The 19,771-nt window shown below is 31.2% G+C and overlaps 1 protein-coding gene and 1 long non-coding RNA gene across 7 annotated transcripts; one reads left to right on the plus strand and one right to left on the minus strand.

Annotated features, from left to right (window-relative positions):
- Positions 1-915: 915 nt before the first annotated feature.
- LOC105768469 (uncharacterized) lies at positions 916-5,682 on the minus strand. Of its 6 annotated transcripts, XM_012588392.2 has the most exons (5): positions 5,292-5,411; positions 4,357-4,406; positions 4,045-4,205; positions 2,782-3,570; positions 916-2,455 (listed from the first exon to the last, which is right to left on the minus strand). In XM_012588392.2, exons 2-5 carry the CDS (start codon positions 4,373-4,375, stop codon positions 1,049-1,051), a joined length of 2,376 nt encoding a protein of 791 aa, XP_012443846.1. In that variant the 5' UTR covers positions 4,376-4,406; positions 5,292-5,411; the 3' UTR covers positions 916-1,048. The 6 variants fall into 6 exon arrangements, with proteins under 6 accessions (XP_012443846.1, XP_012443844.1, XP_012443848.1 ...); XM_012588390.2 differs by lacking the exon at positions 4,357-4,406 and having other exon boundaries at positions 5,292-5,682; XM_012588394.2 differs by lacking the exon at positions 5,292-5,411 and adding an exon at positions 3,837-3,897 and having other exon boundaries at positions 4,045-5,256.
- A 3,581-nt stretch (positions 5,683-9,263) lies between these two features.
- Positions 9,264-10,761, plus strand: LOC128041296 (uncharacterized). The gene is made up of 2 exons (XR_008196048.1): positions 9,264-9,686; positions 9,818-10,761. It is a non-coding gene; the product is annotated as an uncharacterized LOC128041296 (long non-coding RNA).
- Positions 10,762-19,771: the final 9,010 nt, after the last annotated feature.

Here is a 19,771-nt window from a genome sequence, read left to right on the forward strand (position 1 = left end):
TTGCCAGTATTTCACAGATTTGTTTACCTCCAAAGGGCGAGGTGATAATTGCAGGATTTTCTCGAGGATTCTGATTCATATTACTGAGGATCTGAATGGATTCTTGAACTTGTGTTTTACGGCATAAGAGATTGCTGCGACGGTGCGAAGTATGCATCCTACTAAGGCACCTGGAGAAGACGGTTTACCAGCTCTGTTTTATCAACAGTTTTGGCACATTATAGGTACAGTGTTACTGATTATTGTTGGAATATTCTGAATAATGATAGCTCTCTAGAAGAAATTAATCATACAATATTGTTCTTATCCCAAAAAGATCGAACCCTGCTAATATGACTCATTTTAGGCCAATAAGCCTGTGTAATGTATTGCTTAAATTTGTGACTAACGCTATAATGCATAGAATGCAAATGATAATGTCGCATTGTATTGATGAGGCGCAGAGTGCGTTTATGCTAGTAAGGCTGATCAATGATAAATTTTTTTACGAAAAAATTAAAACTATTTTGGGATATCAACTTTAATTATTCATTGAACTCAAAAATTAAGAAATAAAATAGAATCGATTTTCATTTTTAATTTTTGCTAAAATAGGAAATGAAAAATAATATAATAGATAAAAAATACTATGAAGATTCTTTGTAATAAATTCCATCTAATTTTATTATTACATCAATATAAAGTACACATATGCCATATGCAACTGTTTAATTATTCCATTAATCACGTCAATTTTAATTGTAAAAATAAATGAAACTTTAATAAAAAACTAATTTTTAATTGTAAAATGAATAAAACTTTAATAAAACTAATTTATTTTTATTTAAAGAATAAAAATTAAATTACTTAAAAGGTATAAAACTATTTTACAAATTTTTAAATGTGGTACTTTTAAAAAGCTAAGGGAAATCAATTAAAATTGATTAATTTGGTCATATATGAATCTTAAGCCACTATTATATAAAAGTATAACCAATGCTAATATTCAAAAAAGAAAAGACCAAAGCTGATACAAAGAGAAACAAGAAAACAGGTTCAGTGTTGTTTACTACAACGTCGCCATCAGCATAGCTCGGATTTTGGCTCTTAAATCGTTAGAAACCGTGGTGGTTGTGGACGGCACGGAAGAAGCCCTTCCCTCCGCCGCATCCAGGTTTGATATATCTGCAGAAGCCTCCCTACTTGCAACATTTCCCTCACTCAATTTCGATTGATCTGATTTCGCATATATCTCTCCTTCCTCCAATTCCACTTCTTTTCCAGCATGAGATCTCTTCCGTCGATGATTATACTCATCATCGGAAGACCTATGGTGCTTGTGCCGATGTCTAGAGCGTCGATGCTCATTCTCAGAGGAGCTATCATGCTTGTGACGATGTTGAGATGGATGATGCTCATCCTCGGAGGAGCCATGACATCTTGACCTCTGGTGTTCAAAATCTGAAGGGCAATCTCTTTTCCGTATATGTCGAGAATGAAGACCGTCACTATCAGAGTGGTCAGACTTATGACTTTGTTCATCATCGGTGCTACTATCATGCTTATGCCGATGTCGCGAATCTCTATGTTTTGAAGAGGAATGTCTTTTTCTATGCTTACGCCTATCCCTACTTTGGTGATGAGATCTCCGTTTTCTACCCGAGTGTCCGTCCCTTACTTTATCTTCTTTTTCTTCTTGTTCTTCCTCCTCCTGTCCGCTAACTGCTTCATGTCTTTTTGATCTCGAGCGGTACTTCCTCTTTGATCGACGTTCATTATGATGAATACCAGAATTCATCTTTTCATTTTTGTCACAAGTATCGATATCCATTGCACCTGAGCTGCCTTCCTTTTCTTTTACAGAAAGGCTTCCACCCTCAGCACCTGAACCACAAACCCCTAACTCAGGTGGTTCGGCAGATAAGCCACGCAATGATTCGGTTTTAAGTGGTGCAGAACCACTTTTTATCAAGGCTGCAAACATCTTTGCCCGTTTTAATCGTTCAGCTTTCAGTTTTTCTTCTTTTGTCAAACATGCCTCGGACGAATCAGCCTCACTTGCAGCTGCAATAGCTGCTGTCTTTGCAATAGCATTAGCAACCTGACCAGAACTTGGGACATGCCCATCGTCACTAGTTGGGATCTGACTGCTACCATTTAATGATGTCTTCGAAAGAATCTCTAAATTTGGTTTCTTAATGCCTCTTGTGGCAGCCTGAAGAATAGCAGCTGCGGCAGCTGCATCCACACTAACTCCGATTTGTGGCTGGGTAGCTTTGGAAGAAGGGGGATCTTGTCCATCCTTCTTTGATTTGCTGATTACCATTTTAAACTTCCCTTTCCTATCTGAATTATATGGTATGTCAGATCCAAGAGATGCACTATCACTTTCTCGGGATGAAGCAGCTTTCTTCTCTACCCCACGGCCAAATGAATCATGCTTCTCAGAAATTAATCCTTTACCAGGTAACTTTGACTGCAGACAAAGAGGCATCTTCCATCAGCAGAACAAACAGTGACAAAATATTGCAACTTAGAATCAAAGATAGAAGCAAAGAATTTACTACCAAGATCAGATCGGAGCACAACTGCAATCAGATTAGAATGAATATACAAATCCAAACCAATCATTAAAGAAAACGGAAATATAGATGGAAACTTGAAAGGTATAACTTGATGCAGATATGTGTGTTTGTGCACGCAAGAGAGCATATATGTATGGAAAATAAGATGTCTTACAAAAAAGAATCTCATAAAAATACATAAAACATTATACGGAACAGCGAAACGTGAGAATCGTACCTTTCCAGCTTTTTGAAGAGCTTCTAAATAATATGGATGATATAGATTGGATGGCAACAGGAATGGGAACCTCCCATGCTTCACATCTTGTTCAACAAGAACTGCTTCAAACTGTCTACCATTTCTGAGTATGAACTCGACAATCTTATCAACCACTCTCTTTAAATCAGATGGAGGCTCCACTACAGGTATTTCAACCTTTGATATGGGTGGCAAAGAAGAAGCTCGTGATTTCTCAGCTGCGGAAGCATCACTTTCTTTCTTCAACCCAGTCAATGTTCCAGGCTTAACTGATGTCATAGATTGATTTCTTTTTATTAGAGAAGCCTTTTCCTTCAAAGGGGCCAAATGTTTAGTTACAGTATCATCTTTTCTACTAACACTTAAAGAAGATTCTTTCTGCTCTGGTCCGTCAGTTGAATTTTTATTGATAGCAACCCCAGATTCCATTCTCTTAGCTTCAGTAGCATTCTCCGTTTCACCATCCTCGTCTTCTCCGGAACCATATACAGTGCCAAGCAAAGATAAAGCGCCACCCCCTCTACCACTACTTGCCTGATCAAGAGAACCATCAGCTTTGCTCTCTTCATCAATGGAATTGCTGCTTAAAAGTTCTTGGTGATCAACAAGAAACCTAAAGTAGGGATGAAGTCGATGATCAGGCATTAAGAAGCCAAATGTTGGGTTGTCTCCTTGTTTGACCCTCAAAACAATCTCTGATTGCCCACCATGTTTGCTTACAAATATAGCTGTCCTAGCCATAATCTGATGTACTTTCTCCGTAGGAGGCTAAAGAAAAGACAGAAAAAGAACAAAAAGGGTGTTCAAGTCAATAATGAGAAATTTAACAATTGCAAAGTTCCAAGAGTGACTGAAAACTTACGAATAATCCCAAAGAATTAAAAATGAAAAAAGAAAACCACAGAATCTCACATATATTCAGATAAGCACAAAGATCAAGAAATAGAGAACTCCTAGGAAGATATGTATCATTCCATTTGCTCAAGTGAATAGGGTTCCTGTAAGGTAACAAATTTCTATCATTCTAATCCCACCTGCATGCACCCTTGTCATGACATCAAAAGGAAACAAGAACTGCATCTGCGCTCCGAGCATCTGAAACTTAGACATCGTAAGCCTTAGAATAACACACGCACCTTACTCAACTATCAGACAGCCACATTGGATAAGTATCGACAAACAATTATATCTAGATTATACAAAAAGTAAAGATGTATCCTAAGAAGATGAGCATGTACTTACTAGGTTTTGAAGTAAGGTTTCAGGAACAGGAAAGGGTGGCCGAAAACTAGATTCCACATCAGCATCCTTTTGCTCGTTTGATTCACCAGTGTTTCCATATGAAAAGGAAACAGCGTTATAGAGACCACCAGCAGCCGCAGGTTCCTCATTTTTTTCTCCATCTGGAAGCAAAATAAACCAGAATCAAAATCATTTCTAAATAAAGCTATTAATGCCATTATTGTTTTAGAAGTGCAAAGTAAACACCACCAATGACAAACATAAAAAGAAACTAGCCAGGATATGCTTAGAGTAAGGTAATAACATTCTTACTTGTCTCTTCGAAACGCATAACTGTTGCAAACTAGGTTCCTTCCTGCAATCTTGGAAAAGCAGTGCAACATATATAATGTTCATGCAAACTAGAAAACGCATCACCAATTGCTTACCCAACACCATTATCCCAAAAACCAAGCATAAAAGTATATTTTGTTTCAATAGGCCAAAACCCAAAGAGCAGTACAGGCAAACGGCACAGCCTAACAATTCATACACCCAGGAAACTTCCATTAAACATCTTTTGAAGCTCAAAACCCTAATAGCCAATTCATCTTTCCATATATTAATATCTACAAGGAAGATACATTAATTACTCTAAGTCTCTAACATCTCTAACGGTAACATAAAGCATATTGTTTTTAAGTTGTAATGATTTTTTTAAAACAAGCTTACAATCAAATACAATATTTGAATCCATTTATTTCTTTGTAGACATTTTCCCACAAATCAGTGCTGAAGCTCAAAACCTCAACAGTGACATGAACCAAGGAATTAAACAATTAAAGATACTACTTAGCTCATATTTTACCAAAAAAACAGCGATAGAAAGCACTCGTTTCCTTTCAATTAATATCTTTAGGTAACTAAAGCTGAATAAAAAACAATCTAACATAAGCTAAGGCACTGTTTGGAGGTCACTCTTTCAAGCAAAAAAAGCAACAAAACAACATTACAGTTCTGTCCTAAAGAAAATACTGTCTTTTTGTTATCCATAAAGGTTAAATTTTTAACTTCTTTATCCAAATGAACCCTAAAGATTGAAACGATAACAATAATATTTTTCTTTTTTACTTCAAAAATTGGAACTTAATTTTTCATAAAATAGCAGGAAAAAAACTCATAATTAATAATTATAGAAGCAATAATATAATACCTAATTTTTAAAAAAATTAAAAAAAAAAAGGAAATAACTGTTTATCGTTTCTCACCTTGCTGATCGGGCAGCGACGGAGAAGGAGGAGGCAAATCGAGATAACGCTCACGATCGAGATCGGAGTCCAACGTATCATCGGCGGTTACCGAAGGAGAGGAAAGGTGGCGCCGTCTCTTTCGAGGCGGAGGAGGTCCAGAGAGAAGGTGACGCACATCGTAGCGATCGATGGCGAGGGAGTTCCAGTCAACGAGAGCCTCCGGAGAGTTAACGAAGGCGGCCATGGCGTCGTCGTCGAAGAGCAGCGCGTGGCGGCCAATCACCTCTAGATCCATCGCTAATACAATTAGGATTTCTTTTGAAATTTGAGATTTTTTTTTGGAAGAATGAAAGGAGAGAGATTCTTTGTGATGGGGTTTTGCTTTGCTTTTTCTATATTGAAAACAAAAACAGCTAAGGCCAAAGGAGAGCCGTGTTAATTAAAGAAAATGTTTGCCCTTGTAATAATTAGGGATAATATTAAATTTAGTCCTTAATATTTATATTTCTTTTTTATTTGTCTCTTATTTGTTTTTTAGTTAAATTTAACAGTTTTCAGAGTGAAATTTAACTATAATCTTTCAAAAATACTGATTAAAATGTTAAAATTTTAAACACGATAGTCCATATGTTCATCCTCATGCACTTTATGCTAATTTTATGAATTATTTATAATTTTTAATTTATAATTTTAAGTATTTATTGATGTGACATATAAGATAAATAATATCATTTTAGCTTGAAGTATACACGGGTTGCCACGTCAACATTATTAAAAAATTAATGCTTTAATCAACTTTTCTAGTAAAAGAACGATTTAACTCTTTTAAAATTTCAACAGCCAAATTTAGTTAAAAATAATAATAGCTAAATTGGTAAAAAAGAAGAAAATAAAAGCAAAGGTTGAACCCTAAATTTACCATTATGGTTAATAATTATTTATATTATTTTTGCCTTTGAGTATTTTTTTGGATTTTTTAAATAAATTTATCTTTGAATTTTATTTGAATAATATACTAAAAAAATCCTTAAACTACTATGATATTTACCCATAAAAGCCATTGGTTTTAATGTGATATTTACACATAAAATATTTTGAATTTCATGCTCTTATCTTCTTAGAATTTTCAAACGAGTGATTATGTTATATATAAAATATTTTCAAAAAAATAAATAATTATTTTATTTTTATTTAATAAACTATTATTATAGGTATGCAAATTAGTTTAAAATTTTAAAATATTTCATGGGTAAAAATATAGGTTAAGGGCTTATTTAACTAAAAAGAAGTAGTACAAGGGCTTGCTTAAGCAAAATATAGTAGTTTAAGGAAATTTTTAGTATATTAGCCTTTTTTTTTTCTAAAGATATCTAGCCTAGTAATTAATCTTCCATATTTTGTAGGCTCATTAAGGAGGTAGATGCTAGTCACGAGTTTTAAAACTGCTCCACCCCAGGGGGAAGCTAGAAAATTTTTGTGGGGGACCGAAATTAAATTGTAATTTTTATGATAATAAAAATGTAATTTTTTAAAGGATTAAACCAAAAATTTATCATTTTTAGGAGGGGCCAAAGTGTAAATATTTACTAATTTAAAATTTTAAAAATTTTAGATGACTAAAATGAAAAATTTTCCATTTTAGGGGAGTCGGGGCCCTGCCAGCCCCAGTAGATTCGCCCCTGCTCCACCCTTGCCATCTCACCTAACTCCCGTGGTTAGTATATTAGCCTTTTCTTTTTTTTACAAAAGATTAATGAAAAATATAAATATGGTTAAAATATTTCATAAGTCCCACTACTTTTCATGTTTCAAAATTCAAGTTTAATTAAATTTATTTGTGTGAAAATTTAAAATTTAAAAAAACTCACTTGATTACAATGTAACTAAAAATTAGCATTGTAACTAATCTAATTTACCAAAATAATTTCAATAGTATTAACAATTGAATCAATTTTAAAATATAAAAATAGAATAATTAAATGCCTAAATTTAAAAGTATAAGGACTAAATTCTAAATTTATGAAAAGTACAGTTACTCTACATATTTTAACCTACAAATATATACTTTTGAAATGTTGAGAATGTTTTTATGCTAAATAGTTGGTTTTGGAAAGCATAAGACAAATAATTAAAAGGCTAAAATGGTTGGTTTCTTGTTTCCCATTTTCCTCAATTTGCAAATAGATTACTATACAAGCATAACATAAAAGAAGGGATAATTTTACCTTTCATCCCCAAATTATGAGCAAAATTTTAATTTGATAAATTTTAAAACATTTCTTATTGATTCCATAAATTAAAGTATCGTTCTAATCAAATCCTTTCGTCAGTTTAGTATGCACCTACTCATGGGTCGGGTCACCTGGCCCGACCCGAAGGCGTGCTCGAAAACTGGGAGGGTTTAGGCAAAAATATAGACTTGAACAATGGGCTTGGGCAAAATAATAATGCTCGTTTTAAAATGGGCCGAGCCTCGAGTAAGACATTTTTGGCCCGAGCCTGACTCAACCCAGCCCGAATTCACTAAATGGCAAAAAAAAGTTTATTTTTTTAAGACATTTTTGGCCCGAGCCTGACTCAACCCAGCCCGAATTCACTAAATGGCAAAAAAAAGTTTATTTTTTTGTTATTTTAATGATATTTTCTTATTTTCCTCCCTATTTTGCTACAATTTCACTATTATGTTGGATATTGTAAAACACTTGTTTTATTGTCAATTTTGTTATTATTTTAGAGGCATTTTATTGTTAAGTTGCATTTATCTTAGTATTATTTAAGTATACATATTTTTTAATATTTATTTTTAATTTGTTCAGAAATATTTATTTTAATATTTTTAGTAGTTTTGATGTATTATATATATTTAAAAAGTATTTAAAAAATATATATATAATATAAAAAAATTAATATGGGAGGGCTAAGTCAGGCCCAAATTTTAGTATTTTTATCTGGGTTAAACTTGAGTAAATTTTTAGGCCCATTTTTCATCTCGGGCCCTTGGCTAGCAAACTGGTCTAAATTTTTAGTTGAACCCAACCCGGCCCGTGATCACCTCTAAGTTTAATAGTATACTTTAAAGTTAATTATTAGCTTAAATTTGACGTGGTTATTTTTTTAAACACGTATGAATGAATAAATATCTTTAAAACACTTCAAATTTAAATTGATATATTGCACCAAAGTTGATTGCTCGATTGATAAAATGATTTGGTTTTGATATAATCTTTTTTATGTGGTTCTAATTAAGTCCTTCAAATAAAATGTTGTTTCAATTAGACTCTTCTACTAATTTAAGTGCCAAGTTTGGTGTTTAACAACAAAGTTATATGTTAGATTGATAGAAGAGCTTGATTTTGACATGGTTCCAATTGGGCCTTTAAATTAAAGGATTGTTTCAATTAAGTCCTTCCATTACAAAAGAACCAAGAACATCAAAACACCAGTCAAGAAATCCCATATCATTTTCCTAGACAGTAAGAAGAGATAATCCCATTACCTCATACAAATATAGGGGAAGATTGAGCAACTAGGAGGGGCTGGAAGACCATCTTTGTCCAGGATAAGCAGCAGGGGGAGATGGTCGTCTGTCAAGCTAACCAACTGGGCTGCCACCAAGTCTGCTGCTCTATTTGCATCTCGCTTATTAAACTGTATTTTCACCTATTGAATCTGAGCCAGGAGACTATCCACCTGAGGAAGTATGGACCTAAGCTTTCATCTATTCCTGGATTTCTATTGCTTGAGCTTTTGAACAACAATCTTCGAATCAGTTTCAAGAAAAATCTTATCATAATTCTTCTTAAGTGCAAGCTCAATTCCTAGTTTCGTAGCTAAGGCTTCCACAACTTCAGGGCTATCAGTTATCCCTTTTGATCCCTCCCCATCAACCAAAGTTCCAAGATCATTCCTTACCACAATTCCCAATCCTGCAGAGAGCCAGTATCTTTATCAAAAGCTCCATCGCAATTAATTTTTAGCCATCCCTTCTCTGGTATGCTCAATTGTTCCATCTCAGTAGCTACTACTTTCATCTTCCTAATTGTGTACCCTACATCCATATTTTTACCTTGTAGAACTTTTTCACATTGCATTTTCCAGATGTACCATGTTGTATATAAACCATTCTAGTAATCAATTCCTTTCCCCTTATGCCATTCCTCAAAGATTTGATCGTTTGGTTGAGCCAAGAATCAAAAGTACTGATGTATTCTCTTAGGATTCTCAGCCCAAAACAAGTTTCGAACCAAACGGCTCTCACCTACTCACAACTCAGCAATAAATGTTCCACTATTTCCTCCTCACTTCCACATATCTCACAAATAGGGCTAGGCAGACATCTCCTCTTCCATAACCCTAATCTAGTAGGTAGGGCATTAGAGCATCATCTACATAAAAAGATCTTCAGTTTACAAGGTACCTTTAAGCTCCATTTCAATTTCCAAATTTTGTTATCTATGATATGTGAGGAAGATGGTCTTGCTCCTTCCCTTATACTTGATTGCACAGCAACTTGTAACCTGATTTCACTGTGTATTTTCTTGAAGGGATGAACGGCCAAACAAGTTTGTCCTCACCCTCAATGTCATATATAATGGTTTTTTGTATCGTTTCTTTTTCCTCTTTTGATAACCAGCGTCCAATGGTAGGAAGATCCCAGCTCTTCTCATCTTTTCTTAATATTTCTGCAACTCTTATTGGTCTGTCTTAAGTTGCATCCTTAAGAGGTAATTCAGTCAATTTACAGCCCTCAATTCCCGCAATCCATCTATCCCCCCAAATCTGAACTTGATCTCCATTAATAATCTGCCAAAACATGTTATTCTTCATAAATTCCTTAGCTTCTATCAGACTATTCCAAGTCCAGGAAGCTCTCGACCCTCTACTAGCCTCAATGAAAGAGTGATTTGGGAAGTATAATCCTTTTAGAACACGAACCCAAAGAGCCTTTAGTTCCTGTATGATTCTCCAGCATTTTTTCGCAAGAAGAGCAAGATTGAACAGTTCCAAATCTCTGAATCAAGCCCTCTTTTATCTTTTGTAGGTTATAAAGTGGTCGTGCCTCAAGACTAAGGATTTAAATAGCAGTCTGATACTTGTATAGCGACCGCTATATAGTTGTAGCGGCACCATCCGAAACCGCTATTATGTTTTACAATAAGTTGTGCGAATTTTAAAAAAATTCACGACCGTGATACCTCCAGTGACCGCAATAGCATCCGTTATGTCCGCAACCGTGGTCAACGCAACGTGACCGAAAACACGGCCACGACCGCAATTTAAATCCCTGCTCAAGACTATTTGCAGGCCACTCCCATAGGTAGTAGTTGTTGCATTGTGAGGCTATTGAAACTCATTTGTACCCTTAATAATAGTTATAGTAAAATGTTGAGTTGAAATTTCGGACTCAATAAAGACAGATATGGCTACTGAATTAGGATGTGGACAATTACAAATATAAATGTTAAGCAAAATGTTGTCTGTGTTATCATCTTCATTTTCGATGAAGGAGCAAACCTGGTATACTGTATACACGAGCAAGCATGAGTAATGGAAGGGGACTGCTCACATCATATAGCTAGTGTTGATCCACATTTGGAGCAATTAAAATGCTGAAAATAAGGATAATTTGGATGCAATTTTAATGGGCATTTAAAGGCTATTCGGGCGGGCAATCAGCAACAATTTTGGCAAGAAATCAACAACGATTATCTGAAGCAAAAATCAGCAATAAAAGATAGCAATAAGCAGCTTATTTTGGTCGATGAAGATCAGCAGACTAATGAAACAGTTGGTGCAAACAAGAGTATATGGCAGCAATATTTAGCAGTGACTTAAAGCAAAAATGGGCAGCGAAAGTGGCAAGAATTCAATTAAAAAAATGTCATGAAAAACATCCCAATGCTTCTTTAGATTGTCCTTTGTTGAACTAAGCCAAATATCATGGAATTCCAAGAACCCACATTTTTAACAGGCATTTTATCAAACAACATACGAGCAAGCAGATATTTTCATGAAATCGGACGTTTAGACTCAAGTCTTCTAACCTAGAACAAGCCGAAAGGGCGACGATCAATGCCATTTATCGGGTCTTAAATTTGCTCTACACATATCCAACTAAAACAAAAGCATGAATAAGGGCGGTTCAAGACCGAATCTCTTTCAAGACTTCCATCGAACATTTTTTCAACACGAGATTATCTACGATTTATTACTTCCATAAGATATATATCTATACTATTAATAAAATTCATGATTGAGTTGGTAGTACGAGTTAATCGGATACTGACTCAATTAAAAAAATTACAAAAATAACCTTTTATATTTAATAAGTTATATTAGTCGAGGGTCCTTTAGTCTTTTTATTTAAAAAACTAATAAAAATATACATACGATGAAGCTTGAGTCCAACCAATTGCATTAGTAAAATTTTTAATTTACCATTAGACTAAAACTTTATTTTGATATTTTATATATTTTAATTTTATTATGCATACTTTATTACTTTCATCAATTGTATATGTCTATACTTACTATTAATAAAATATCTAACTGAGTTGGTGTCACGAGTTAATTAAATATCAAATCAGTTAGGAAATGACTAATATACCCTTTTATTAAATGACTATTATTATTTTGATGACAATTTTGTTTTTTCACACTTTTATATAATTTTAATTAACAAGAACTAAAGTTAACATGTCTAGGGATTAAACTTTATAAAGATAACATGTCTTTTGTTAAATGACTAATCGAGTACAAGCTCGATTAGGAATGACTAATATACCATTTTATTAAATGGCTACTATTATTATTATTTTGATGATCTTTTGTCTTTTCATATTTTTATATAGTTTTGAAGTAAAAAACTAAAACTAACACGACTAAAAATTGAACCTGTGTTTAATAAATTTATAAACAAGCTTTTTATCATTACACTGATAACAATTATTGAGTAAACTTTAAACAAATTAACTTTTAACATAAAATATTTTCTCTCACCAATTTTGTATATCTATAATATATATTTAATGTCCACTGCAATTGTGTGTGATAGAAGTATTAATATATATTATTATGTCCGATTAATTATATAATTTCGAATCAATTATTTAATAATTGAAAATCTAAAAAATCTTTAATTGCTCCCTGTCGAATTAAATTTAATGATGAATTAATTAATTCAACTAATTTGATTCAGTCAGTTAATTCGGTTAAAATCGAAAAATGACGAATTCATTGTCGTTGGATGCAGAAAATTAACGTTCGGGGATTGGCTTGCTTGATGTCAAGTGTAGTGAAAAAGATAGATGAGAGAAGAGAATTAAAAAAATTAATAAATAATAATATTTTTATTCTTTTTAACGAAAAAGTATAAATTATATTACCAAATGGAAAAACAAAGACAGGTGGTGCAATTTAATTGGTTGGGATTTTTTCAATGTTTATTAAAAATTGGACCAAAAATTATAACGAATTAATATTTTAAAAATTAAATTGAGCAAAAAAAAAATAAGTATACTTCAAGAGCAAAATAAATAAATAAAGCTTTAGTTTTCTTTAATTTTTTAATTCTAATTTTTTTTTGGTGAAAACAAATTACAACTCAAGAATCAAACATTCAGAAAACTCATTACATAATTCTTATCAATCAACCGCAACCCCGGTTCTCTGTCTCTCCTAGCCTTGACGATCTTGTTTGCAATTTTATTCTCTTCCCTTGGAATATGTTGAAAATTTCAGTGACTGAGAAGCTTTAATTCTAAACTTAGCTACATAAGATTTAACGTGTCATTTAATGCTTTTAATAACAAAATGACTTAATTGATATGAAATTAATAATTTAAAATTATAATTAAAATATTTTAAAATTTATTACCAATTTAAATATGTAATTAACTTATAAATAGAGATGATCATGGGTTAGGCCGGGTCGGGTTTAGGTCAAGCCTCAATAGAATTTTAGGCTCATTTTCTAGGCTTGGTCCCGGCCCGACTCAAAAAATGGGTCTTAAATTTTGCCCAAGTCTGGTCCAGATAAAAATGCTAAAGCCTGAGTTTAGCCTGGCCCGGTTGTATTAAATTTTTTATAATACATCAAATACACTAAAAATATTAAAATAAATGTTTCCTAATAAATCAAAAATAAATTAAAAATTATTTATACTTAAATAACACTAACATAGATTCAACTTAGCAAATAAATACACATAAAATAGTAGCAAAATTAACAATAAAAGCAAATACTGATAAAATAGTAACAAAATTAACAATAAAATAATAGTTATACAATATCTAAATAATAACAACAAAATAGTAAGAATATAATAGTGAAACAACACCAAAACAATGACAAAACAGTAACAAAAATAGTGAAAACAAGAGCAAAAAGTAGCAGAGTTTTTTTTTTTTTACAAATTTGAGCTGAGCCAAAAAAAAAAACTTCCTCGAAGCCCAACCCATTCGTTGTTTTGCCCAAAATTATTTTCCGAATCTATATTTTTATCCACACGCTCTCACTTTTTAGATGATCTTCGACCGGACCACCCTTATAATTGGGTATTTTACTAAAAAAAGGCTCATTTCCAACATTATTTACGGAAATAGGCGACTTGAAACATTATTTACTGGAATGGTCCAAGAAACGCAAAATGCGCCTACATGGAAGTGTTTTAAGGGGAAATTTCAGAAAAGCGCCTTCTCGTTGGAGCGCTTTTGCCAACATGGCAAATAACATACAAATAACCTAAAAACCCTAGAAAAAACACGGGCTAAAGCGCATTGACGTGGGAGCGCTTTTGTTGACATGGCAAAAGCGCTCCCACGAGAAAGCGCTTTTCTAAAATTTTCCCTTAAAACGTTTCCACGTAGGCGCGTTTTTTATTTTTTGGCACATTCCAGTAAATAATATTTTAAACAACCTATTTTCGTAAATAATGTTTCAAGTGGACTTTTTTTTTTTAATAAAATACCCCTTATAATTAGGTCTACTCATAAATCAAATTAAATACGGGTGAAATCAAAATGGGAATTTGATTTTTTAATTGGGGTATCAAATGTGTGTCAAGATTGGACCGTCAAATCTTACTTGGGATTGAAGCTCAATTAGTTTAATTGGGCATAAGACACACTTGCAATACAATTTTCTAATAACTTGTGTTACACAATAAATACGTACATACGTGGCCCAATTTATTATTTTCTTAGGCAAACGTAGTACTTTGGTTTTTGTTGAAATTAAAAAAAAAAAAGAAAAAAAAAAAAAGAAGACAAATTGTTGGTGCCAAATCCTTTGAGCTTAAGTTTAGGTGTTTCACAAACCACGTTAAGTGGCAGCTAGTATTGGCTCTCTTTTAGCTTCAAATTTATATAAAAAAATGATATAAATATTAAATATATCTTTAATTGAGATGGATAATCATCACCTAGTGCGGTGAAGCGATTGATCATGATTTTGCTGCAATGTGATTGGAATGTTCATGTGGTGCATGTTAATAAAAAAGGTAACCGAGTAGTGAATAAAATGACAACTTTAGTCTTGGGTAGGCAGTTCGACTTGAGTGTGTTGTATGAGCTTCTTTATGAAATTGTAACGTCTTTTGATAGAGGATGATAGTGGTGTAGGAACACGAAGAGTAATCTCTACTTAGTTTGATTTTTTTCTCTTTTCGACCAAAACAATTTTTGAAAGAGTAAAATTTATGATGTTTTGAGTTTGAATCTCATTATGCATAACTGAGTTGGGACTCGTCGAGGGTGACATCAATTTGGTCAAAACTTTAAATGCTTACTAGGTTTTGTCACACCCAAATGTGGGTAATGAACTTGCGTATTGATATTATTGAACATGTATTTTATCATCGGATCTGTAATTTGTAATTATTTTATTTAAAGATTATATAAAAATATAAAAAGACAAAATTGTCATCATAATAATGTTAATTATAATATAAAAGAATGAGTATTTCTGTAATTTCATAATTGAGTAGGTGACTTGGTTAAGAGTGACACTAACTCAATATAAATATTAAATTAGATAAATATAGATAGAAATGTAGGCGAAAAATGGTTATATGCAACTGTGATTCCAAGTCATCCTTATCTCTTTCCAATAGGAGAATGACAAATCAAATTTTTCTTCCTGATTTTCAGTTTTTTCCTCTTGAAAAAATTCAAATCCAACTAAAAACACTAAAAATCAGGAGAAAAAATATGATTTGTCATTCTCTCATTGAAAATGGATAAGGATGGCGTGGAATCACAGTTTTATACAATCCTTTCTCAATGTAGACATAGATATATAGATATTAAGTGCAAAATAAATTATTTAAGACTATCAAAACTTAAAAAGAAAAAAGATAACACAACTACTAACTAATATAAATTATTATATAGAATTTGACCTATTGAAATGTTGTTGTTGTTTTTTTTATTAGTTTTGATGGAGTCTTAAATAATTTCTTTTGTAATTAATTGTAATATAAATTATTATATAAAATTATACCTATCCAAAAGTTCATTTTTTCTATTTTATTAGTTTTGATGAAGTCTTAAATATTTTTTAATCATTATATTATATAATATATAGTTTATCTATTTTCCACATTAATAAAATATATAAGTATTGAAAAATAAAATTATTATTATGTCAATTTTAAAATTGATCCGTCATGTCTTCTCATTAGCTAATTACAATTGACAAAATGGACTAAAAAGACATGACCAAAAATTAATAACAATTTTGTAATTTTTCAAAATTGACAAAATGGGGTTTATATGATTTTTTTCAAATATGAAGGGGTAGATAGATATTTTTCAAACTATAAAAATATAAGTATATTTTACACCAAACTACAAAGGTAAATGTCTTTTATTATTATTATTATTATTATTAAATAGAAAATGTTCTTTTTAATGCATACTAGATTGCTTCTATATAATATTGTTGGGATTTTTTCCTTTTGCATTTTGTTTTATAATAATAATAAAAATAACCCGACTCAAAATTCGATTCGAAATCTAACCCAGTTACTTGACTTATATAATAAATTTTTTTCTGCTTCTCTCCTGTTCTTGACTGGAAGATCACTTTTCCATTTTCAAATTCTACCGTTGATATTGTGTATTAACATACATACACATATATATATGTATATAAGTTCTACTTGTTATTTTTAGGGTAAAGATCAAAATTATACATTAATTATGATTTAATGTGCAATTGTATACATAAATATTGATTTTGTGTAATTTTATACATAAAATTTGTATTTGATTCAGTTCTTGTAAATTATTAACACAATTATTGATATAGCATCATTTTATGTTTATATATTGCATACATAAATAATTATATTTATTCAATATAAAAATAAGTTAATGTATTTATTTATTTAAATGTGTATGATTAAATTAAAATTAAATTAGAACTTCTAGTATACATTTGAACTACAATTAGAATTTTACGTGTATAATTTTTACTTATATAGTAATTTAATAAATATATATAGTTTATTATTGTAAAATTGAAAAAATAATATTTATAATTAAATAATTTTATATGAATAATAATAATTTAAAAAATTAATATAATAATAAATAATATAATTTATAATTTTTTACAAACTTTTAATTATTTATTAATAAAATTATTATTTAACATAAATACAATTTTAATATGCATTTTATAATTTAATATAAAAATATAATTTTAACTATTTATTTTAATAATTGTAATATTGATTTAAAATATTTTATTTCAACATATATCTTTTAATTATTTATTTTACTTATACATAAAATTTTACTTAATGTCCTTAAAAATCATTTTTCATTCTCATCTCACCGTTACGGTTGTGATTGTATTCAAACACATATCTCACCTCTCTTTTGCTATGGTAGCTAATCTCATTGTCCATTCAAAAGAAGCCTAATTTAGATATCATTCCCGATTATTCTCCCCTTTATTTTCAAATATCGAACGAATTTTCATACTTTAACGTGTGACACTATTATTTTAAAAGTTAACGATCCTTTAAATATGGTTGAATTTCTTCATAATACTTATCGTAATTAATATAAGAATTAATATTTAGTACACTGATAATATACTCTCTTTTTTATTTCATACTCAATCTTAAATTTTTTTATAATTTTAGAGTACCGAATATTTTAAATATAATAGTGTGAATTGATAAGAAAATTTGGACCGTCTTTTTATTTTAATTTTATTTCCTTTGCTTTGCCTGAGGGCATGGCTAAATTTCCTCAAGCCAGGCATATGGGAGCACATTTTTATTGGGGGTTCATTAAATGGTTCTAGAAATGGTCAAAATTGCCCCCCACTTTGACTTTCTACGCTACCATGTGATGTGATAATAGCACTAGCATATGCTTATATTTTGTTAAATTTTGTTATTAGTCCCTATACTTTAATTTAATAAATTTTTAATCCTTATTCTTTTTAAATTGGTCGATTTTGGTCTCGACTCAAAAGTGGTAGTTAAGCTCATTTGGGTAAGTTCAATTACTAGTTCTATGCGTACAATTGTAGACTTAGTTCATATTCTTCAATTAAATCGTTCTAATTCCTTATACTTTTTTAGCTTTAAAATTTTAGTTTTGATGCAAATGACGGTCGTTAATCAATTAACAGAATTTTTAGTGAGTAATATATGAAAATAACAAACGGACATGGCATTATACATATGGCATAATATGATTGCCACATCGATTTTGAAAGGAGCAAAGTTTTACTTAATGAATTTAATAGTTATCATTCAAAAAGTATATGAACTAAAAATTACGTATAAGGATTAAATCCAAAACTTTCATAAAATACAGATGTTAATAGCATAATTTAATTTTTTTAAATTTAATAATTAAAATTAAACAAAAAGTGGTGACGAGTTTATAATAATTAAACAAAACCCTTAATTATTTATGATCCTAACTTGGGATCTATGAATGAGAAATAATTAAACTTGCTTGAAAATTAATAAACCCTAGATTTTCTATTTTTTTTAATGAATTGATCTCTCCAATTCCAACACCCTCCATGCATGCATCACATCCCACCTTTTTACCTCTTTTCAAGTTTCTTTGGTCAACTCCTCTTATTTTTTATTTTTAAAAATTATTTTAAAATACAAGAAAAAAATCAAATTCGATTAATAGAGACTAATCTTTTTAAGATTCGCGACTGTCATTTTCAAGGTTTAAATTCAAGTTTTTTTTAGAGTACAATATATCTTATCATTAAACTTCAAAAACGACATTATTAGAAGAATCACCATTTTTTTTTACTATTCGTGTACAAATTTACATGTTACATTAATTATACATCAAATATAATTTTTTATTAAATTTCATTTCGAAATAATTACGTAAATCAATAGAGTTAAATACGAGTTTTTTTTTTCTCTTATAAATTAAGTACCCAGGGTTTCATTTCCCTCATTTCCTTCACCAAAAACTCTCAATATATATAGCCAACAAGCTCCCCTAGAATCCAAGCCTTGAACATTTCCATTTCCTTCACCCCAAAAGGAAAAATACTCAAGAAGGAAATGGAACTCACAAAAATTATCATCACCGTAGCTCTAAGCTTCACCATAACAATGGCAATGGCAGATCAATCACCATTGCCATCGACAAGAGTAAGCCGTTTCCTTCAAGCCAATAACCCAAGAGCGGCAAACCACTGCAAGTACAACGAGGGGATTTGCGGCGCCACCTCGACTTGTTGCAACAATAAGTGCGTGGACTTGGTAACGGACAGCAACAATTGCGGGGCGTGCCATAACAAGTGCAAGTACACAGAGGTTTGTTGCCGGGGAGAGTGCGTCAACGTCTCGTTCGATAAAAGGCATTGCGGTGGGTGCAATCACCGGTGCGCTCCCAATGAGTTTTGTGTTTATGGAATGTGTAACTACTCCTGATTTCGATTACGAATTCTTTTAAGGTTCGTGATTTATATTCGTATACACAATAAAAGAAAGTCAATAAAAACTATATAAGTATATATAAAGTGTATTATTTTTCTTTCATTTAGTGAAAGAAAATATTTTTCTTCATAAGTACACTTCTTGTAGTTCATGTAATGGTATAGCTGAAATTTTCTTAGCAAAATTACTTCATGTTGCTACAGTCATATGACCAATTGCTTCATAGATTTTGCAAAGAGTCATCTAGAATTAGTTTTTTTTTTTTTTTTGAAAATGTGGGGGTGAGAATAGTTATGATTATGAATGTAATTATCATTTTATTTTTATTTTGTTACGTACCATTATATATATTTTATATAAATGGAAATTTGTGGTACCCGATCTTAATAGTCAAATAATTTTTTATCAATGTCGATTGAGTTTTAACTCGACGAGTATCGATATTATTATCAGTACAGGAAGATGTGGGCAGTGGTGTATCAAGGGGGGCTGGCCCCTAAAATGGAAAATTGTCCATTTAGGCCTTTTAGAAAATTTAAAATTTTAAATTAATAA

This window comes from Gossypium raimondii, chromosome 5 (assembly GCF_025698545.1).
Source record: "Gossypium raimondii isolate GPD5lz chromosome 5, ASM2569854v1, whole genome shotgun sequence".
Classification (NCBI taxonomy): domain Eukaryota; kingdom Viridiplantae; phylum Streptophyta; class Magnoliopsida; order Malvales; family Malvaceae; genus Gossypium; species Gossypium raimondii.

Coding starts and splice junctions, on each gene's coding strand:
- LOC105768469 (XM_012588390.2), bottom strand. CDS start 5,568: ATGGATCTAGAGGTGATTGGCCGCCACGCGCTGCTCTTCGACGACGAC. Junction 3,571..4,044: donor AAACCTTACTTCAAAACCTA/GTAAGTACATGC, acceptor TCTTTTCTTTAG/CCTCCTACGGAGAAAGTACA. Junction 2,456..2,781: donor CTCTTCAAAAAGCTGGAAAG/GTACGATTCTCA, acceptor CTTTGTCTGCAG/TCAAAGTTACCTGGTAAAGG.